The sequence below is a fragment of the Mixophyes fleayi genome, chromosome 2 (assembly GCF_038048845.1).
Source record: "Mixophyes fleayi isolate aMixFle1 chromosome 2, aMixFle1.hap1, whole genome shotgun sequence".
In the NCBI taxonomy this organism is placed as follows: Eukaryota; Metazoa; Chordata; class Amphibia; order Anura; family Limnodynastidae; genus Mixophyes; species Mixophyes fleayi.
Genome location: NC_134403.1, coordinates 367,171,068 through 367,195,676, shown reverse-complemented (window position 1 = coordinate 367,195,676; position 24,609 = coordinate 367,171,068). Strand labels below are relative to the sequence as shown.

The window sequence follows — 24,609 nt, the reverse complement described above, 5'->3', positions numbered from 1 at the left end:
TACTCAATTTGCAGTAAAAAAAAAAAAAGAGTATGGTACTCGATTTGAACCGGGTGTAAGTGCGCTCCTCCTGAACGTTACTTGGCGTATATATACAGACAGAACAGACTCCATATTTGCAATATACAGTCACATCAGAACAATGCAAAAAAAAAAAAATGATTTTATAAAATAAATGAACAAAACATAATACTATAATATTTAATAAAAATATGTGTTTTACATTGTATACATAAATCAGGGTCTTCTTAATGCATACTGTCCATACAAAGCGTTTTTATAGTCTCTCTTACTCGTGGCTCGCATACGTGTAGTTTATTAATACAAAGACTCTGCCGTATCAGTCGTCACTATCAGTCAGCGCTGTCACCTGACCTGTAGCTGGTGCACATGATACGACTAATAAAAGCGTATGTACAAGATGCCATGGGCTTGATTTGGTCGCATCCGCATTGGAACGCCCTCTGTACGCCCTTACTGTGCGTCTGTCTGACACTTCCCAGCCCAGTTCCGCCCTACAAGTCGTAGGGAGTGGTAAGCGCCATTTGCGTTTGCAAATGAATTGGATGCAGTTGCGTTCATTGGTGCAAGTACCGTTTTGGCGCAGGCGCAGAGCAAATTCACGCAAGATACGGCACGCAATGGACTTACACCCGAGCATGAGTCAGGCCCTATGTTTCTATCAAGCAGCTGAACAACTTTTAGCTCTTCGTTCTGCCTGTCTTGTCTCATGATTACGTAGCTGTATATAGTGCCGGATGGCCATTAACAGAACCGGTCGATCCACATAGTAACTTGATGCTGTTAATCATTGCTGTTGGCCCCATGCATTGCCTAAGATGCCTTGTGGGAAAATTAGGAAAGACCATAATATTCTATACACGGCTGCGATTATTTCCACAAATGAAGACCCTTATCACTTAGAATGAAGAATAAATCTTTTCTTTTTAGAAGATGCAGTGGGTTACAATGAAGGGATCTGCCACTCTACTTATCTTTTTGAGCTAACTAGTAGTCTGATTTCCAGGCTATTAAACATTAACAAAATACTTCTGTTTACTTATTGATCATCTCTATATTACATCAATCTGAGGTGGGGGCACCTCATGGGAGACTGAAGTTTTGTAGATACTATTGTTTGCCTTTTAATTTCCTAGGTAATGGCTTCTGTCCATATTTGAGGTTTTAATTAATAAATAACTGAAACTAAAAGCAAATAACTGAGCATGCTCAGCTTGGCAATTTCAGCTTTTTGATCCTTCTCTGCAGCCTTTTAACTAGTAACATCCCACTATAGCATTACGCTGTTTCCATTGACGATAATAACGTGCACCATATCTCATTTTTAATCTGTAGTGAAAATCCAGGGTAGGGTTGATCATCGTATTAAAATCCATGCTTCATATATGATTTTTTTTTTAATATAGTTCAGTCGTCTTTAACCTGCTGTACACGTATAAAACTGTAAGCTGGGTCTGAATGAGTTAAAATGCTATTTCTGGACAGATAAAACAGCACATTTTTGCTAATCCGTATTTTCCCTTCCTCCGCGCGCTGTCGTCTCTGCGTGTGACCTTCCTCGTCGCTGTGTCTGGAAAGCTCATGAAATATTTATTGGAATAAGAATAAAATGCAGCCTGCCCCCTGACTTGGTCGTGTCTGTCATGTTACAGGAACACGTCTGCAACACAAAGGCAGACTATTCATCCCTCTCTCTGGGGCTATCGGTGGACGGCCTCCGCTCGGCCGCGTAATAGGTTTATTCTGCGCCCATCCACTGATAGGCTTAATGAAATTAGCATATAATGTCCAACTCTCGTCCTGGTGAGACTGACCCTGGCTTCAAAGAAACGTAACAGCCATCTGTCTCTAATACACATCAAGGGAAAATACCCCGATTGGCTCAATAATTTCTGGTCTTCACTACGGCGCTATTATCTGATCTGACCAATAAAAGGCATTAAGACCAATCATTTTTGAAAGGTGGATTTTTTATAAACTTAATTGAGCTGCATTAACTAATTAGCCTCATGTGTCAAACTCCCATTGTCCCATAGATTGTAAGCTTACGAGCAGGGCCTTCTCACCTCTTTGTCTGTTTTACCCAGTTTGTTTATTAGTTTACTATGTTCGTCCCCAATTGTACAGCGCTACGGAATATGTTGGCGCTATATAAATAAATGATGATGATGATGATGATGATGATTAGCCTTTCATTGTGGAACTGGAAATTTTATGCATCCAGTTTTTCACTGAAAACTAGGATGGGATAATCCCGCCTAATAAATAATGAAGAAATAAATAGGTAATTGCTAAAGGTTTATAAATGGCGTTATCCTGGGCTGATCTTCCCCTCTGCAGCTGGCTAGGTTTAATATGGGCTGATCCTGCTTTTTCCACTTGTTGTCCAATTGCAATCATGGCTGGATTAATTAATAGGTGTTAGACACATTTTACATAACTCTAAATAAAGCAATGTAGTTAGTCCCACCAGGGACGTATGAGAAGTGCACAGTTGCTATCTGTCCTCAATTTGCAGGGACAGTTCCAGGTTTGAGGTTTCCCAAAAATGTCCCTGTTTTTCTATACTGACCAACAGCACAATGAACACCAATATTTTAATGGGGTGAGGTTACATTTGAGTTGTGTTCATTCGGCTGTGAATGGTGTCTTCACGGAACTTGAAATAGTGAAAATGTATTTATATGTAGAACATACAGTAAGTACACAGAGACATTATAGAAAGCTCACATAGGGGTATTAGCGATTCACTAATTACGTTCAATATAATATCTATTATGAGCCAGTGACATGGAAAATGTCCTTGCTAATCGCAGCGATAGATAATCTTCTTTTGCCTAATTTAAGAAAGATAAGTTTGGGGGGGGGGCTTAATGACGCAAATTATGCGATTCATCAAGCCCCGCCCCCACCTCTCCCGGGATCGCCCTAAAGCCAACGAGTTGGCAAGTGTGCTTAAACTTTGTTTAACTAAAAAATCAAACCCCAGAAACATATTTCAGTTTCAAGTTACATTTTCATGGATTTTTTTTGCCTTTTAATATATGGCAGTGTCCTGTAGTCAGTATTACAGCAGTAATGTGTCAAGATAATGGTTTTCTCCTTGTTTTATTAAATTGGGCCTCATATAATAAAATGAACAAAGCAAAGAAAGGTGCAAATTTGCTCCTGGACAAACCAATACAAGTTGTGCAAATGCAATTAATCTTTTTGCAGGTAAGGAAAACAACGGCTGCTGTTGCATATAGCACTGAAATACTCGGCAGCTTTATTTTTATAGTGTGATTTAGAGTTGGGCTAGGACACGCCCCCTCCCGTCCGCACATTGTAAATCTGCCTCCCTCCCTCGGGAATGCAATATGGTTTTGCCAATGTGAAAATTTGCACAAGCAAAAGTCATTTACAGCAGTGAAGCTCAGATGTTGGATTGATTGATGTCGCTTTTGCCCAAATGTCCCGTTTGCCGACCACTTTAGGGGTACAGACCCCAGCGCCGTCCGCTGGGAGGCGCTGGGCGGGTCAGGACTTTCCTCGCTGGGTGTGGGTATCTGAGTGATCCATCAACGCTCTGCTGTCTCTATCAGAGCTCTGCACAGCAGTCATTTCATGCCCGGGGATGTCTCTTGCTGCCGTCACTCTGGGGGGTCTGCGGTAGACTTCCTGAGCTCCAACACTTTCATCTAATTAGTCATATGAAACAAATTACAAAGCGTCTGATAGCAGCGTGAAAGTGATAATGGCCTTCTGAAAAGCGGAGGTAACCAATCAGATTCCAGCTGTCATTTCCTAGAGTGTACTAGATAAATGAGAGATAGAATCTGATTGGTTGCTATGGGCAACATCTCCACTTTTAATTTTTTAGAAGGTTTGATAAATCTACACTTAAACCACTAAGACTGGGGGAGTAAAGCGATACTGTATTATAGTAACTGTACCAATCTACAGTAATACAGTGCAAATATAGACAATATTCAATTTATAGAATATATATATATATATATATATATATATATATATATACACACACACACATATATATACCCTCTGCTGCGTGTGTGTAAACCTCAGTACATGGGCCAGTGTGTTATGATATGACTATATAGCGGACACTACGTCTTGTTTTGCTTTCGTTATGCCAGAGGTGAGTATATTCTTTGCTCAGACGATGCTGTTTCTGTTCTGTGGTTTTGTTATTTCTCAGAAAATTAACACAGAGATTGAGGTGAACGTAGTAGATGCTGAATATAATAGGTCAGCCACACAGCACACAACACCTCATTAGATAACCATCTGTGTGAGTAAAACGTTTCATTCGGACCCCGTTCTAGGTCCTATGTAGTTCAGAAATGATGTCAATGTTACTGCCCATTTTTTTTAAAAAAAAATGAATGTTCAATAATAATAAAAAATGATAACACAGTACAGATTCACATTAAGGACCCCCTTGCTCACTATAATAATATTACAGGATTAGGAGCTCTGGATAAAGGTGTTGGTGATAGGTTTTAAAGTGGGCCAGTCACCTACACCCAGCAGAGGCAGCAATTTTGTGTGGCTCCACCAGTTCATCATCATCATCATCACCATTTATTTATATAGCGCCACTAATTCTGCAGCACTGTACAGAGAACTCACTCACATCAGTCCCTGCCCCATTGGGGCTTACAGTCTAAATTTTTGGAAAGAGAAGAGAAACAATGGCAACTGTACTGAATGGTGAACTATGAAAAGATTCTACGTACTTATTTCTACACTATCATAGAAGTTAGGTACAGTCCTATAAGAATAATATTTTTATGCTTTCAGAATGTATTATTAACATTAGACATTTGCAAAGAACATGACTAACACATATAGGCTTGCAGTCCCTTTAGCAATTATAGAATAATTGCATAATATATAATTATATAATATTATTAACATTATAACATTAATAGCACTTCTGCCACAATGTATACTGGGCATTGGGTGAGATCGAACCCAAGACCCCAAGAGGCAGCAATGCTAACCACTCCGCATCTTGCTGCCCACAGTGTAATATATAATATTAAAAATTAAGGTTACATTTATATGTTTTGCTAACTGCAAAAGCCACTTATTATTGTACTTTATTGTTTCCTTATTTGCTTGCTACATAACATTACAATAACTCATAGAAACTTTGTATATATATTTCATATTACAACTTGCATCAACATATCTGATGGATTTCAGTGTCTACCTCCATGTGTATTTAAATTTAAATTTAAATTTAAATACAGAGCTACATGGGGCATAAAACATGTTTGTATATTCTTGTATATATTATATATATATATATGTATATTTTTGTATATTATATATTATATATATATATATATATATATATATATATATAATAAATATGTATATATATATATATATATATATATATATATATATATATATATATATATATATATATATATATATAAACAAATGATCCATATTAATACACTGCTTTTATGTTTATTTTAATAATTCTCAATATGATTGCACACTATTAGTAATAACTGGTTGGCAAATATCACTATGAGTTTAATACTCTACACCTGTATAAAAAAAGAATTAGTATAATCCACGTCCAATCAAAGATAAAACATACAGGGTTACATTTAATATTTATGTCCATCGCGTAATTTTTGTTCATAATTACAGATATTTTTCAAGCACATTTAATCAGATAACTGCAGTGAATGAGTTTTTTTTAGTATATATATTTTTTAAATGTGGATTAGGAACCTGTCAGTGTTTTTGGCCAAACATTTTGCACCGTTTAACAGCTGAGCAAACTTGATAAGCAAAGAAACAACTGGTCTATTGCTTAAGTACAGATAAGTCAGGTGCCCCGGCTGTAGGTACATTGTGCTCGGTTTGGTAACTATAGATTGATAAGATGCTGAAAAATGACATTAAACAAGATTTCATTCTTCAGCCTGAAAATCACTAGACCAACAAGAAATCCAATCAGGAGAGAGATAAGAACTGTACTACAAATGTGAGAGGAGGAACACAATATAAAAATACATTACATTATATTGGATTTTGCCGGTCACAATTTAAAAGTTACTCTGATTGTAAATATACAAAAATTGTAAGCGATATATTAGATGGTATGATAAAGCTATCCAACATTATTACATTACATACTTTGTATCTAAAAGGGCTATTTAGCTGTATAAGAATGTGCATCATTATGAAAGATTATTTGATAATATATTATTATTAGTAGTAGTAGTTATATTAACAATAATAATATCATTTACTCATGTTTTGCAGTATGCAATACATTATTATCTTATTAATTCTATCTTCATTAGAAACAGTTGGGTGTCCTCTGTTCTGCAAAGCGTTTATTAGAATTTATGTAGTGTAGGATGTTAGATATATGTGATCCAAAGCAGGTGCTCAACTTTTTTTAACCGAGATCGCAACTGTCAGTGTGTTTTTGTTCTAGGACCCCCAGTGTCAGTGTGTCATTGTTCTTAGACCCCAGTGTCAGTGTGTCATAGTCCTGGGACCCCCAGTGTCAGTGTGTCATTGTCTGGGACCACCAGTGTCAGTGTGTCATTGTTCTTAGACCCCAGTGTCATTGTGTCATTGTCTGGGACCACCAGTGTCAGTGTGTCATTGTCTGGGACCACCAGTGTCAGTGTGTCATTGTTCTGGGACCCTCAGTGTCAGTGTGTCATTGTTCTGGGACCCCAGTGTCAGTGTGTCATTGTTCTTAGACCCCAGTGTCAGTGTGTCATTGTTCTGGGACCCCCAGTGTCAGTGTGTCATTGTTCTTAGACCCCAGTGTCAGTGTGTCATTGTCTGGGACCCCCAGTGTCAGTGTGTCATTGTTCTGGGACCCCCAGTGTCAGTGTGTCATTGTTCTTAGACCCGAGTGTCAGTGTGTCATTGTTCTGTGACCCCCAGTGTCAGTGTGTCATTGTTCTGTGACCCCCAGTGTCAGTGTGTCATTGTTCTTAGACCCCAGTGTCAGTGTGTCATTGTTCTGGGACCCCAGTGTCAGTGTGTCATTGTTCTGGGACCCCCAGTGTCAGTGAGTCATTGTTCTGGGACCCCCAGTGTCAGTGTGTCATTGTTCTTAGACCCCAGTGTCATTGTGTCATTGTCTGGGACCACCAGTGTCAGTGTGTCATTGTCTGGGACCACCAGTGTCAGTGTGTCATTGTTCTGGGACCCTCAGTGTCAGTGTGTCATTGTTCTGGGACCCCAGTGTCAGTGTGTCATTGTCCTGGTACCCCCAGTGTCAGTGTGTCATTGTTCTGGGACCACCAGTGTCAGTGTGTCATTGTTCTTAGACCCCCAGTGTCAGTGTGTCATTGTTCTTAGACCTCAGTGTCAGTGTGTCATTGTTCTGGGACCCCAGTGTCAGTGTGTCATTGTTCTGGGACCCCAGTGTCAGTGTGTCATTGTTCTGGGACCCCCAGTGTCAGTGTGTCATTGTTCTGGGACCCCCAGTGTCAGTGTGTCATTGTTCTTAGACCCCAGTGTCAGTGTGTCATTGTTCTGGGACCCCCAGTGTCAGTGTGTCATTGTTCTGGGACCCCCAGTGTCAGTGTGTCATTGTTCTGGGACCCCCAGTGTCAGTGTGTCATTGTTCTGGGACCCCCAGTGTCAGTGTGTCATTGTTCTTAGACCCCAGTGTCAGTGTATCATTGTTCTGTGACCCCCAGTGTCAGTGTGTCATTGTTCTTAGACCCCAGTGTCAGTGTGTCATTGTTCTGGGACCCCCAGTGTCAGTGTGTCATTGATCTGGGACCCCCAGTGTCAGTGTGTCATTGTTCTGGGACCCCCAGTGTCAGTGTGTCATTGTCCTGGACTGTCACATCCCATGTTCCTGTATAATGGAAGTGATAACAGCAGTCAGTGGATGATGGTGGTACATGAAGGATAGAGGATCGAGAAGCCTGAACAGGGGGGATAAAAATCAGGTGTAATCTTCTAAAATGTGACTGAAACTTTGCTGCACGGAGTTAAATATAACTCTCTCCCATCTGATGGAAACGAGATCTACAGCGACCGCATAACTGCAAGTGGAAAATGACAACCTGCCCCCCTCCCCCTCTCTCCTGTCAATGCACTCAGCACACGTGAGAGATTCGATGTAACCTCTTATTTATCCAGAGCCCACCTAAACCTGGCTGCAGGGCCCTATTACTGCCCTGTTACTGCGTTAACTATTCATACCAGGACGGACATACAGCAAACAGCTTATACCATGTAGTATCTATAGCTGCTTCGTGTCCTCCTTGCTCATCTAATACATGTACTCAGCAGGGTGACGTTCATATCCCACAATGCATTGCAACCAGATAACAATGGCTGACCTCTACCACACATATCTAACGGGTCACGTACACAATAACTACTGCAAATTTCATATTTTATCTATCACAACAACATTACCCGCTAAAAACATTCAGTAACATACATATAGTGATGTAAGTGAGAAATGAGTTTCTTTAAGAAATTGCGTGCAGGAATCGTGTTTCCTTAAGCGGGAGATGTTCAGGATATAATGGATAATTAGTGGCGCTAGATAAATAAATAGATGATGATGATAATATAAATTACATGTTTATGCACCTCAGCAATGAGCAATGTTATGCAGATCACTGGGATCACTGGGCATCCTACCTTTTTTATATATATATTATATATATATATATATATATATATATATATATATATATATATCTATAATATAAATGTCTAGTGGCGTGTGTTAGTCTGTCTGTGTGTGGAAAAAATAAAACCCAGCTGCAGCGCCACCTGCTGGGCGGAGTTATACACTGACCTACTAAATTCTTAGTGTGTGTGGGGAAAAAAATTCAGAAAGGGCTGAAATTTGGTATACTAAGATGTTTTTAATTTGTTAATTTAATTTGTTAATTGTTAAAAGTGTTTATAAAGATTTAAAAAAAAGATATATATATTTCTTGAAGGAGAAGTGACAGTTGGGAGTGGTTGGTGGTTGCCGGGGGTGACAGTGGGGAGTGGTTGGTGGTTGCCGGGGGTGACAGTGGGGAGTGGTTGAGGCCTGGGCTATGGCCCAAATGCATGACAAGAACCTTTTTAACACCTTAAGTAGCTTGATTTGACTAGAATGCATGAGTATCATGCACGGGTTAACTTGTATATGTATATATATATATATATATATATATATATATATATATATATATATATATATATATATATATATATATCTTTGGTTTTCAAGTTGAAAATCAAAGATATATTGGGAGTAGAAATAATTGATGTAGTATTTAATTAGCATTGGCCTAATTGTCAGGTCACATGAAATCATGAGAGTTCTGGGCTGTTCAATTTTACAGCTGTACCCCCCGGTGCCGTTAACTTCAGAAACAAAAACTCTGCTGTAAAAATATTAAACAGGCCCCAACCACAAAAACTGTGAATAGTGAGTTCTGAATTCACAAAATGAATACATTTATGGTAACTGCCCCCCCCCCTAAATAATACTAAAATAAAAATAAAATAAAATAAATAATTGCAGTCAAATTCACAATCAAAAAAATATTTATTTGTTGACTTATCTGTTTTTAAAAGATGCAGATTTATGTTTTTATTTTTAGACTTTATCGTTTTCCTGTTGATAAACGCTTGAATAAGAACAAATTTTAGTTTTGGGTTGTTAATGGCTTTAAAATAACCCATTAATGTAATCATTCACATCGTTTTCAAAACGTTGCAATTAAGATGGTAGAATTTTGCCAAAAATTTGTGAATTTTATATTAAATAACTTTATTTTATTTTCACGAATATTTACATTATCTGCTTTTTTTGCCACTACTGTTAGGCAACGCACACATTGCGTTTCGCTCTGTCTTGTAGTTTAGCTTTGTGCAACAGCTCGTGAAATGCTACGTGGAATTGTCTGTTTATTGTCCGTTTACCGCTTTATAAGTATTCAGGAAACTTTTTTTGCTTTATTTTTTAACTAAAAAATTAAATTTTATTTTTATTGTAATAGAAGAGAGTTTAGATTCAGAATTCTGCATAACATTGTACTGAGAAAGCGAAGATATTTAATCATCCACACTCACACAAGGTGGTATTAGCAGGCAGTAATCCAATGAGCGTAAACATATGTACATTTCTGATGGCCTTGTTACGACAAGTTAAAATAAAATTGTCATATTAACTCCAAAAAACTAATAAGAACAATATTTGAAATTAAAGCTATGTTTTGTTTTCTCCCTGTGACTTGCTGTCAAGCCACAGGGAGAGATATAAGATAAAGGTCGATGTCAGGACTTTCTATATAATTGAAGGTCGCATTTTTTATTTTATTTGCAGATTATATCTCCCAATCCACACTGACCTTTTTTTTTTTGCAATTTGGAGCTTTTCTTAAGCGCTGGCAAAATGTAATTCTTAAGATTCATTGTAAAATAGAAAAAAAACCAGCTCTTTAAATGTATGGAGCCACATGTGGCTAAATTTGTTTTATCCCATTGTCGTGATTACCCTATTTTTACCGTGCATTCCGATGGAAGGATTTTTAACCCCCAAAAAGCACAAAAATAAACAGAAAAAAACACTACAGGCTGAAAAAAGGAATGTTTACTCAAAAATAAATCACTTTATACAAAACACATTAAGGAAAAAAAAATTAAGTTGACGTAGACCAGGCCTGTCCAACCTGCGGCCCTCCAGGTGTTGTGAAACTACAAGCCCCAGCATGCTTTGCCAGTATACAACCTGTTGATAGCTGGAAGGGCATGCTGGGACTCGTAGTTTCACAAACATCTGGAGGGCCGCAGGTTGGACAGGCCTGACGTAGACTATGGTTGATCTCTTATCTCCCCTCTATATCTTTATCATCTTGTGCAGAATAGAAATGTGTACGAGATGGTAAAGAACGTGCTTATATCTTAGTAAAACGTGGAGAAAGAGGACACATTTGCATTGAACGTGTGTGTTTAGAATTTTATGTGCATATTAAGATACCTTATATAAAGACTGGTGATGAGTTTGGGTTACCTCTTGTGGTACAATAATAATAGTTACAATGGTTTAATCAATACTAACAAGATAAATTAGCCGGGAACAGACAGTAGAGTTCACAGCCATAACAGAAGTGTGTGTTATAGTTTAGGGCAGGGTTTCCCAAACCCAGTCCTCAGGGCTCCCTAACAGTGCAGGTTTTCCATATCTCCTTGCTGGAGCACAGGTGTATTCATTACTGACTGACACATTGTAACAGATCTACAGGTGGTCCTAATTATGTCACATGTGATCTGGAAAACCTGCACTGTTGGGGAGCCCTGAGGACTGGGTTTGGGAAACCCTGGTTTAGGGGATTGATAATGTAAATACCAGGCAATTACCATTGCGTAGCAGAACTGATGCTCAATTTAAGGATTTTAACGCTTTCCTGACCCTCGTTAGAGAGGTTAATTGGGCTATCATACGCTTCCTACCAGACACATTCATTTTATTTATTTTGTCCCTCTGAGACTGATAACACGTTTCATTAAACAAACCAGAAGTTTGAGCGTTTATAAATACATAAAGTGTAAAGTAAAACATTTGGACATATTTATTTTTTAATAGGCGTATTAATCGTTACAACTTGTTCACCCAAATTAGCTGGATAATTTATATTTTTCTCTAAAATAAATTCATCTTTTCTGTACTTTCACCTACGATACAATTTAAGTCTGTCCTTTGTTTGTAAAGGTTTATGTCCCCGTAATTTAGTCGTCAATAATTATTGTAAATATAGTATTGTAATTATTCAAGCTATTATTAATCACAGCACAAATTGTAACTAGGATTTTCAGATGAAGCTTTTTTAATTGCTGCAATTAGTTTTACCTGAAAATTAAAATGGGTTTTGCCAGATACCTGAAAGATACAAGAATTGTCTAGCTGTTTTTCAGGATCTTAATTCCAAAATGACATTGATTGTGGGGCTTATATATCCTATGCAAATATATTCATGAAATAAGCATCAATTGGGGATGATTAAGGAAGGATCAGATTAAATGCAATAATTGCAAATATACACATTATAGCTTATATTGTATTTGTTAATTAATTAACTTGTTTGCATGGGTAATTTTGCATTTGGGCTGCATTATCCAGGCACCCCTGTGAAATAGACTGTTTCAGACAAAATACTGTTTAAATAAAATAAATATTATTATCTTTATATAAAGTTGTTAGGATTAGAGTCAATGTTTCACGTAGGGTCTGAAAAGTTTATGCTACACTCACCCACATCCCTATAACGTTGAGATTTTTGAAGGTTTGTGACACATGTAACACTAGGATAGAGCCTAATTTGCATGCTGGTACTAGAATTCTCAATCTGAATAATACCAGACTTTTGTTACTTACAAAGATTCACATAAGGTTCTGTGTCCTTTGGTGATGCATCTATCCAGTGTACATAGGTTCCTCTTATAATTAGGGGCTATTGTGTATACTTTTATTGGCTATTGTTACATGGGATGATGTCAGTATCTGTAATTAAAACATGAGAGGAATCGGACAAAAGAATTATAAAAATAAACCTTTCTGTTTTCTCTGTTTCAAAGAGATTTCCTGTCCAGAATCACCTATGATCTCTTAGATGAACATTAATTGCTCATCCCATTAAATGATAATAGAGGAGAGTAATCACTTGAACTTCATATTATGAGTATAAATTGCGTCATTTCGTGTCTGAAGGTGATCATCATGCTATTAATGTGTTAAAAATGCAGGGTCCCCCAGCAGCACAGAGTATATCAGGAGATTAGTGATGTGTTAGTGAGGACAGGGCTGCATGTAACACAGAGGCAGTGACATGATGTGAGGAGGGGGATGCAGGCAGCGGGAAGCCACAGACTGAGAGTTATATAGTGGAAGGAGCAGGGTCCCCCAGCAGCACAGAGTATATCAGGAGATGAGTGATGTGTTAGTGAGGACAGGGCTGCATGTGACAGAGGCAGTGACATGATGTGAGGAGGGGAATGGAGGCAGCAGGAAGCCACAGACTGAGAGTTATATAGAGGAAGGAGCAGGGTCACCCAGCAGCACAGAGTATATCAGGAGATGAGTGATGTGTTAGTGAGGACAGGGCTGCATGTGACAGGGGCAGTGACATGATGTGAGGAGGGGAATGGAGGCAGCAGGAAGCCACAGACTGAGAGTTATATAGAGGAAGGAGCAGGGTCACCCAGCAGCACAGAGTATATCAGGAGATGAGTGATGTGTTAGTGAGGACAGGGCTGCATGTGACAGGGACAGTGACATGATGTGATAAGGGGGATGCAGGCAGCAGGAAGCCACAGACTGAGAGTTATATAGTGGAAGGAGCAAGGTCCCCCAGCAGCACAGAGTATATCAGGAGATGAGTGATGTGTTAGTGAGGACAGGGCTGCATGTGACAGGGGCAGTGACATGATGTGAGGAGGGGAATGGAGGCAGCAGGAAGCCACAGATGTAGAGTTATATAGTGGAAGGAGCAGGGTCTCCCAACAGCACAGACTAGTGATGTGAGAATCCTATCCAGCATAGGCAGTAAGATTATCGTACGCATCTCTGTATGATATGAGGTTTCTATATCCAACTTGTTTTTAAACAACTTGAACATCTGAATATTTTTTTTTTGCTTGTTTCCGTATTTCCCTTGTTGGTCCTCTAGGTCTGTGTATATGCTGTACTCTCCCGCTGTACGGCGCTGCAAAAAATTGTGGCACCTTTTAAAAAAAAATGATAATAATAATAGATGAAAAGCTAATATGTTACTGTCAGACTCAGACAATACATCTGGAATCTTTATGTTTCCACCAGAAAACAGGAGAAGAGCGTATAAGAATTATTCTTTCTTCTCACCAAATGGAATACTCGCTAATTGTGCGGAGTTCCCTTCGTTACATGGTAGCAGCCGTGCATGTCATTGTATCGCCCCAGCATCCCTGTGTGTTTGTTTTTTCACTTTCTAATGAATTATTTTAGCGAGGGGCCCTGTAACCCTCTGACTCACACACTACGTCACACGTGTAAGCTCCATCGCAGCCGATGGCAGGTAGATAAGACCCCACTGAGTAAAGCAACACAGGAAACCTCAATACTAAGAAACACAGCTGCCTCTCTGCGCTGGGAAACCACAAGCTTGTTCACCCTATTTATGTATCACAGTCATATCCACATCCGAGGGGTTAGCTCTCTGCTAGAGAAAGCTTCTTATTCATCATTATTATAAAAGTGTTCATAGATCAGATGACCATTAAGGTGCGGGATAGGGGGGGCTGTGTGGTCTATTTAGGGGTCTATTTATTAAAATCATAGTGCAACAGAGCTCTTTTGCCACTGAAAACACCCGTTGAGAAATAGGGACCCAGTTTTGTTAATCGACAAACCGACTACTATTTTGTTAGATTTATGGATGCCCCTTATGACTTGGCCAGAGCCACATGGGAACAAAATTGTAACCAGAAAATGATAAACCTGTGAGTCAGACTTCTGCTGTGGGGTAAAATATTTGGAGGGAATCTGACGGATGATGGTTTGATAAAATAAATTGTATTAAACACTTAGATAACTAAGCATGGATTCTCGAAGGGCCGGTCATGGATGATTAGAGTTTATAAGGAGATACCCTTCAATCCGAGTCTTTGTAGAGGAAGAGGTGATATTTTTCGGACTTTTGCGAGAGCGTTCATTGCTGCTCTAATTAATGACCGTGTAGATGGTCTGGAGATAAAGGTGTCCATATTTGATTGTGACATTAAGCTATGTTTGAAGGTACAGTGGAAGGGTGGATGCACGCACAATCTGCTTAAATTAAACACACCCCCTCCTCACTATTGTCAGCCAATAAGGAAGGGCTGAGTGTTCAATTTAAATCACCGGGACAGCCAGCGCTAATTAAGGAATGTTGGCGTTATTGGCCTCAGTGTGCCGAATGATAGCGCCCTGTATGAATGATTATTAACATAGAGCAGGATAGTAAACTGTTACAGAAAGATGTAGACAAAATGTCAAATTGGGCGGTGAAATAACAGATGAAATATATTTTAGGTAAATGTAACGTTATGTACCTAGGCTTTGTTAATAACTATGCTAGTAACATATAGAATAATATTTGGGAAAACAAAGAAGGAAATAGACTAAGGAATGCTAGATGACAGATAGCTATTTATTAGCACTCAGTGTCAGGCAGCAGCTGCAAAAGGCGAAGAAAATAATTGGATGCATAAAAAGTGGGACACATGTGGGTAAGAGAGGCACATTCCAAATATTTCCTCTATTTTTGCCTTCACACTCTCTAGAGAGGCGTCCCTCGGAAGTTGCTGCAGGTAAAGGGCTCGCGTGCATAATAATCATATTAAACTTAAAGTCTTTCTATGTTGCTTTTCTTTTTATAGTTGCTCAATTACATTTTAGTTTGTTTTTACTATTACAAATTCCTTCTTTAGAATCCTCCAGTTTGGAGCAGAGCTGATTTCTATGTAATAACTCAGTATGATATATGGTACCGGTCTGCATCAAAAACAGAGCACTAGTGATTGTATGTATCTTAGTACACTGAGCTCATTGTTTTATAATTCTATATGTCTTTATAGCCTCCAAACTATAAGAAAGAGCAAAATTGTGAGGTGGTCGATAAAATATCTAGGGTCATTAAATATTTCTATAATGAACGTTATACAAAGGAAGAGGACAAGGAGACCTGAGTTGTAAATGGAAGATATGCTGTTTCACCATGAGTACAGGAAAGGGTTCTTTACAGTAAGGGTGGTAAAGCTGTGGAATTCCTTACAGCATAATGGGGTGATGGCAAATTGACTAACAGAATGTAAAAATGGATTAGATGCTTTTCATGCAAGAAATCGATAGCTATAATCAATTGCTATTTTAGGGGTCAGAAAGTGTTCCCCACAGCCCCCTTGAACAATGCAGTCACATAATTAGATAGGGTCTGTGAATTACAAAAATGTGTTATAAAATGTACTTTTAAATTCATTGCCGTAGTTACATGAGGCTCTTCATTGTCCCTGCAGATGCGCAAGTGTTTGGATGGACGGATCCGCGTATTTGTTACATCTTGGACGGAATATTGTTCCTTTACGCAATAATTATTACTGGGCTGCTCTTCAGAGAGAGGGTAAGATGGCTTGTTCACTGTGCCAAAAATGTATCTAAGAAGTACACCAGGAATTGTTATGTATTGGATCCAATAGCAACATTTATCTATCTATCTATCTATCTATCTATCTATATATATATATATATATATATATATATATATATATATCGGTCAGCAATATGTAATTGTAGACTTTGGGGGTCATTTAGAAGGGGACATGTTCATGCTCCGAAAAGTGTCAGGTACAGAGAGCGTATTTATGTCCATATGTTCAGTCGGCCGCATCTCGTCCCCCCAGCGTGACCTCTATAAATATACTGCGCCCCAATAAACTGTAATAGATAAATCTATGGCACTGTTCAGAGTCCATGGTCTCCATACTCCACCCTCCAGCACTTGGAATGTGTTTTATGTATAAATAATAATTGCACTAATAATACTTTTCCTCCAGCTGATGAAGAAGCCTCCTGTGACGGACGCTGCGATGGTGGAGGACAGCTACGACGTAAGTGACGCTCAATTTTTTATCTTTGTGTGAGTGTGGCGGAATTTTCACGCAGTGTTTGGACTGGGTCTAGATTGGGAGCTGACAACTCTCAAAACATCTCCTCCTATTACGTTTATTGTAATATCACAATGTAACGTGTATTACAGCCACAGTGTTCTTCTAAATTATTGTATTAATGTCCCTAGTTGATAAATAAAATGATTTTAAAAAGTATAACAAGTAATGATACTTTAATGTTCTGCCTGTTCAATATATATATATATATATATATATATATATACAAGTTAACCCGTGCATGATACTCCTGCATTCTAGTCAAATCAAGCTACTTAAGGTGTTAAAAAGGTTCTTGTCATGCTTTTGGGGCTAGCCTAGGCCTCCTCAGGGGAACTTCCCGACCTAAGCGCCCTTTTTTAACGTGGTTTTGTCCACATGTCACCACCTCATCATTCTTCTCTATCACCTCATCCTTCATCTTCATCGCCACATCCTTAATCTCCATCGTCTTACTGTTCTAAAACCTATCGATACACAACGTTTCTGCTAAACACCTTATCGCTGTGCTCAATCAATCAGTCTTCCTTGAAGGGCAGTATTCATAACCTGCACTTTCACATCACTGCTTCTCCGTACTCGTGAAAATGCGACATACAATTGTCCATGACCAAACACAGGCTCTGGTAAATAAATACCCTTTACTACCCCTCCCACGGGGGGAAGGGGGGATGATGGAAGTTAATTGACTTCACTATTATAATTTTTTTGTCAAATAATGTCAGTATACCAAATTTCAGGTCAATTGGATGAGCCCTTTCTGAGAAAATAGTTTTTTACACACACACACACACACACACACACACACACACACACTAACACACGCCGCTAGGCTTATATATATTAGATATTGTGACACAGGCACCCTTAGCTGATGCACACACAGACAAATTCTTGTTGTAGAAACAGTACTTTTATTGTTCCATCACAATAAACAGCATTCACTGCTGTTAGGATGACACCAGGTACCCTTCCACTGTCTAGACATACTTTTCTAGTCACCAGCCACTGTTTGGCATTGGTCATAATGTTGTGACGAGTCCTTCAGGAAGCCGCGACACACTTCCGGTAGTTCCCGGCGTCCCGGCCGTCTCCATGATGACCGGGATGTCACTTCCGCCTTCTACGTCCCGGTTGCCTGGGAAACAACCGGGACGCTCTAACACTACGGCCGCAGTGCCCGGCTTGCGGTCTTGCAGCCGGGCGCAGGCGCACAGAGAAAGTTAACTTTTTTACATGTGTTTTCTTATAGGAACTAGTCATGCTTGATATGTTATGGGGTTCACTGCCTACCAGTCAGAATTCACTGCCATTTCCTGGTGATCAGTGCAGTAGGGAGGGGTCTCACTGGTCCTTTACTCCTATTGGCTTCCCTCACTATTTAAGGCAGTGAGGACAGAGCCTCACTGCCAGTTATAGCTCCCAGTGTAGCTAGGCTCCCTGTTCCTGTTTCTGCTCCTTGATTATTTTGCTAAAGACCTGACCTCTCGTGTATGACCCTTGGCTTGTTTCTGGACCCTGTTGGATTGCCTGTGACCTCTGACCTCGGATTATTCTTTGGATTTCGTTGTTTGCTGCCGAGCCCCGACCTTTGCCTGGACTTCACTTTTCCATTTGCTTCTACAATTTATACCTGGGTTCTCCCCAGTCAGTACTCATCTCACGACCCTCTGTTTGTCTGCGGCCAAGTCTGTCCCCACCACTAGGGGCTCCAGTGAACACCAGACTGCAGAGCAGACTCCGGGTTTTGATGTGCTGACCAAAGGGGTTTCCTAACAAATGTATAGTACAAGCCTTAGCTTGATGGACAGGTGACACTCCCACCTTGCCTTTAAAAGGGAGTTCTCTGTAGGTGTTCTGTAATTACTCTTCACTGCAGACACACCCAGCTGGTTTTGCTGTTAGCTGTGGAAAAGACAATTTCAAAGCATATAAGTTACATCACTTCACACTTCTACTTTGTCACACATGTCTTAGACCTGTACACCTTAACCAGGGTACACTGCTACACCTTTGTGTAACCCGGTCTACAGCCTTAACCTTTATCAGCTGGTTCCTCTCTAAGAGGTCTGAGGCAAACCACTCCCTGTGTCACTATATATATGGATTTATATAAAAGAAGAAAAAACAGGGATAGTGTAGTAATTTCTATATCCAATGTAAGTGAACACACCAAATAATTGTGCATGTTTAATTCAGTATAGAAAAGGTATAACACTCACCAACATAGAATGGATTGCGCTTATCTGAGACCCTAATATTCCAGTCTAAGGGGTATATTTACTAAATTACAGGTTTGAAAAAGTGGAGATGTTGCCTATAGCAACCAATCAGATTCTAGCTGTCATTTTGTAGAATGCACTTAATAAATGATAACTACAATCTGATTGGTTGCTATAGGAAACATCTCCACTTTTTTAAACCCGCAGTTTGGTAAATATACTCCTAAGTGTTGCTGGTATAGGGGTGTAAACGACTGTTCCCCTGGACCCGGAGATGTCACTTCCCGATTACAGTTCCAAGGAAATCTAAATGGTTATAAATAAATGTCCACAATGTAGATCATAATTATCACCTCAACGTGTTTGAATGTTTATGTCCCATATTGTGTATCACTCAACATTAAATAATGGGGAGAGTCATTGTGCAGATGTGCTCACAACAATATTGTTTACTGTGCATGTGCGAACACAAGAGGAATTGCGAGCCATGTTTAGTATGGGTATATATATATATATATATATATATATATATATATATATATATATATATATAAATCTGCAGGGCGGAGGCAGCCACTCAGTCTCTCACAACAATTCAGTGACATTGCTGACATTAGTAGTTCCTAGTCTATAAGTTGTGTTCTCATGAATATGGATTGAGCCCACAAAGTGACTGATCCCTGTGTTTGTGTATAGACACCTCCATATAACACTATTCTGGGTGCTCTTTTTAGAAACTCAACTATCGTACACAGGATAATTACGATGTACTGAACACCGGCCGAGGTGGACAAAAGGAAAAGAGAGGGGTATGTACTTCAAGTTATTAGTGTCTGTGTATTATGTGGCTATAATTTGAGGACTGACTCCCACATATCAGCCAAATGGTGTCTCATCGGGATAAAATATTGTTTCATGTTGAGATGATTTCTGGGGTAAAGTATAATTTGCTGTATAACATCACCGCATACCCTCCTACTGAATACAAAGCCACAAACACGCCATTGACTACAAGCAAAGTAACGCAGTTGTGCTGGGGTCATGAGTTTGATTCCAGATCATGGCCTTATCTGTGTGGAGTTTGTATGTTCTCCCCGTGTTTGCGTGGGTTTCCTCCGGGTGCTCTGGTTTCCTCCCACACTCCAAAATCATACTAGTAGGTTAATTGGCTGCTATCAAAATTGACCCTAGTCTCTCTCTGTCTGTCTGTGTGTGTTGGGGAATTTAGACTGTAAGCTCCAATGGGGCAGGGACTGATGTGAGTGAGTTCTCTGTACAGCGCTGCGGAATCAGTGGCGCTATATAAATGATGATGATCGGATAAGTTTATGATACGATATCCTCATAGTATGCTGGACACAAGCATCAATGCAGGAATGGGGTCAACACGAGAGAATACTGATCGCTGCTCCCTGTAACTCATTGTCAATTCTTTTATAAATACTGCAAGGGAAAAACACAACTTTTCCTGACATTTCTACCATGTTGCAATCTATTCTGGACAATCGTGGACATGATACAGGTCAGTGTTGGTCGACACAAGCCGGATATTGGGCTGTAGCCAAACACTTATATATCAAATCGTTTACGAGCGTTTAATTAGCCGGAGTTTGCTGCAGCCAGATGAAAAGATACCGAGGGAGACTGTAGCCGAGGTTGATCCGAACCTCAAGGGAGATTGCTATCAGCCCTCTGATTCCCACCGCGTCCCTATGAAGACGCCGGCTGGCTCTCCTTCTGTGCCGCCTCCCTCCCACGTCTGGGTACAGGAGCAGAACTGAGGGTACTGCAGACGTGGAGGATGAGATACATCACACGACCACAGCCAGAGCAGAAAACAAACAACAAAAAGGTTCCTCAGGCTTTGAAATGCAGAGTCTCAGCGACGGGATTGCTTTGTACTTTGCAGAAGTTAGGTGCACAGATTTACAGACAATAACTGGTGTGTTCCCAGCAAAGACTGGAGAGAAGCAGAAAATACAAATACTCAGGCCGGGCGTGATGAAGGGTTCAGGCCGCTCATGGCTAATATAATCGTAGCGCCCCTTCGGCTTCCACGCTAGGCTAATACGTAGTAGGTAACAACAAACTCATTCTTAATTTAAAATCCGTCTTCCTTCACCGCCCCCCCACATATATTTATGTGCCTGTGTTTCTAAATGTCATCTCCACTTGGCTTTGTAAAAGGCCTATGGTAATCATTGTCACTCATTTAGTTTACTTAAAATCAGAACTGTATATTATTACCATTTATTTATATAGCGCCACTAATTCCGCAGCACTGTACAGAGAACTCACTCACATCAGTCCCTGCCCCATTGGGGCTTACAGTCTAAATTCCCTAACACACAGACACAGACACACACACACACACACACACACACAGACTAGGGTCAATTTGTTAGCAGCCAATTAACCTACCAGTATGATTTTGGAGTGTGGGAGGAAACCGGAGCACCCGGAGGAAACCCACGCAAACACGGGGAGAACATACAAACTACACACAGACAAGGCCATGGTTGGGAATTGAACTCATGACCCCAGTGCTGTAAGGTAGAAGTGCTAACCACTGAGCCACCATGCTGCCCAAGCAGAACAGAGGCGTGAATGAGTGCAACTGGAGGGGCTGTCACACCCTCGCCTGTCGTCATACTTGTCTCTACTACTGGCTTATCGTCAAGCTCCCGCCCAAGGATGACTCGTTGTCTTCAGCCCTTACCATGGGAATGTGTCAATATTAAAACACTACTACATTTTTCTTTCATGTTTTCTTTTTACTTTGAAGAAAAACTATTCTCTTATATTTTAAAATGAATTTCAGCTTATACCTCTCCCGATCACAATTTTGCACCCCCAAAAAATTATGCGCCCCCTAAAAGCCTCATGCCCTAGGCTGCAGCCTTGTCAGCCTGTTGGATATTCAGTTCCTGTACTCAGGGCTAGAAGTAGCTGCTCTGCTGAGCTTCAGAGTTATTATAGGTTAGATTTTCCCACTCAAACATTCAGATTACTGTAACACTTATAACAGTGGGTCACACTAGACGTGGGTCTCTCAAATCTGGTCGTCAAAGTAGCCGTAATTGTCATGTTATCAAGATGACCGTAAAGCAGCCACTAAACCCTAAAATAGAAATTTTCAGATATGAACTATGAAGGTAAAACACGCTGTTCAGCGTTACCCTGAGAGTACAGCTCTGTGCAAGGATGGAACACTACATTGCTGCACTCCATAGCAAAATCTGTGGTTGGGGGCTTCAAAGCTGGAGAGGAGTCCCGTTTGCAGTAGGTGAGGCTGGTACGGCCCCCCCACCCCTTTCACTTCTGGGCCTAATGTCGCCACCCACTCTGCAGCAATAATAGTTCTGTGCCCTGGCTGTGTTATATAGTAAATATTTACCTATCCCCTCCGGTACTAAAGCTCTTCCCCCATCTTTATGACTGATGGGATCTAATGCAGGTCAAAAAGCAGAGAATGCAGTAGTTTAAGCTACTGTGACATAATCGGGCCCCGCCCCTGTGTATGAATCAACCAATCCACAGAGTGCATTTCTACAAAGCAAATCAAGTTGTCAGTCGCTCATTGTCTGTTGTGTTAAAGAAGCACCTCTCTCCGAAGATGGCAAGGTCATTATCCCACCTAGTTCATGATGGCAAATACTCAAAATGCTACCTTGCTGGTGGTACACAACAATGATATCTAATGAGGGGCTGGGCTGGTCTGAGGGTCAGGGGCGCAGAGTGGGCTACCTTGGGCTGGATCACTGGCTACCTGCTTTTTTGTCCCTTTAAAATGTGGCGGGAAAAAATGTGGATGTAAAGTAAGCTATTTACTATATTAATATTATATATGGAGGAGGGGGTAGTCTTGTCTGTTATTTTTACTTCAATACAGTATGGTTTGTTTGCGATGCAAAATAGTTTCCACGTCTCTTGGGTGACGAAATCCTCTTCTCAATTAGTTGCAGGATCGGTCTTCTCTCCGGGACTTTAGGGCCTGATTCATTAAGGATCTTAACTTAAGAAACTTCTTATTTCAGTCTCCTGGACAAAACCATGTAACAATGCAAGGGGTGCAAATTAGTAATACTTGATAGCTTATTTGTACACTGAAATTTAAAGTTGATATTTGTGTGCTACATGAAAAAACAGTCAGTATTTAACTTATGTGCAAAACAGAATACTAATTTGCATCCCTTGCATTGTAACATGGTTTTGTCCAGGAGACTGACATAAGAAGTTTCTCAAGTTGAGATCCTTAATGAATCAGGTCCCAGATTTGTATTACTGGGTTCTAAGGAGATCTTCTGCAAATTCATATTAAGGGGGTGGTTGGAACAGGGTTCTACATTCATGTAGTGATCTTAGATTATTAATAATCTGTAAATTATTAGTATACAAGTAGTGGGCAAGAGGCGTTTTAAGGCTGCAAGTTTATAGGTCGCTATGATAATTTGTTAAGTCAGAAATAAGTGTAAATAAAACAGTTATGTTGTATTCACTATGATTGTTTCTAATCGTCTCTTCTCTCATCAGCAGAAAACGATGGCTCAGGACAAATCTCACTATGCCGTAAGTGACGCTCTTTCTCTAACTCCTATAACTGTGGCTCCAAAATAACGTGTGTGTGCGCACAAGAATCCATCTGCACACATAGCAAAAACACCATTTTTTTATGGTTCCTTTGAACATTTAAATGAATATTGCACCTCCAAAAATGGAGGGTTCACAGCAATTTATAAATTATTTGTAGCCGTAGCCATAATAAATGGATGCTGACGTAGCTCAGGCTCCAGGTCCCGCTCATGAAATAGGCCAACCAGGTCTAAATAAAAAAAAAATAAAAAAAAAAAAATACTGAACTCTATTTTGGGGATAATATATGGCCTCTTTGTTTAACCTGTGTGATTGCTGAACCTTCGCTTCTAATGTAGGAATTATATAAACTGAGAAATACGATGATAATAAAACCCATTACAGTTTCTATATTGAATACTTGTATGTTTAATATTTCAGGGGCTGCAGAGAGACAAGATGAATGATCCATACAGCGATATTGGAGTCAAACAGGTCAGTGTTTTCAGCCTACATTGATATGTTTTTAAAAGTGGCCCCTTGCTTTAGATGGCATTTAAAGCATAGGCAAACCGAGGGTGGGTGGGTTTCCTAGTGCCTGGAAACCCCCCTCCAAGCCTGGGGCACAGTGTAATTGAGGTGGCTGAACCCTGCTCCCGCTTCACACGGCTCTGCTTGAAAAGGGAGAGCTGTGTGCACCTAACAGTAGTGCACACAGCATTACCCATGTATATTATGGGGATAGGAAGAATTGGAGAGCAGCCAAGCACTGTCTAATATTATAGCCACGCCCCCATGCATGCTGGTCACACCTACTGGAGGCATGGTGTGGAAACCCCCCTCTACAAATCCTGCGTTTGCCCCTGTAAAGATAGTCGTCATATTGCACTTTGGGTGAGAGCCAGCAACTGAGTTTCACAAAGACAACCAGCAACTGCTTACTTTTCTCCACATCACTTGAGATTTAAAAGCCTTTAATTAAATGGTGAATTTGTTTATTAATTTAGCTAGGAGCTTACTGTTATCATTAATACAATTGCAATAGGAGCTTTCAATATTCAGCACAATCACTTAGTACTAACAAATGATT

General features: G+C 39.9%; 1 protein-coding gene across 1 annotated transcript in view; it reads left to right on the top strand.

Annotated features, from left to right (window-relative positions):
• Positions 1-24,609, top strand: part of CD247 (CD247 molecule) — a 44,171-nt gene that overhangs the window by 403 nt on the left and 19,159 nt on the right. The window contains exons 3-7 of the mRNA XM_075197852.1: positions 16,078-16,181; positions 16,615-16,668; positions 19,682-19,756; positions 23,481-23,516; positions 23,961-24,014. Of these exons, the coding sequence (XP_075053953.1) occupies positions 16,078-16,181; positions 16,615-16,668; positions 19,682-19,756; positions 23,481-23,516; positions 23,961-24,014 (323 nt within the window). The remainder of the gene's footprint in view (positions 1-16,077; positions 16,182-16,614; positions 16,669-19,681; positions 19,757-23,480; positions 23,517-23,960; positions 24,015-24,609) is intronic.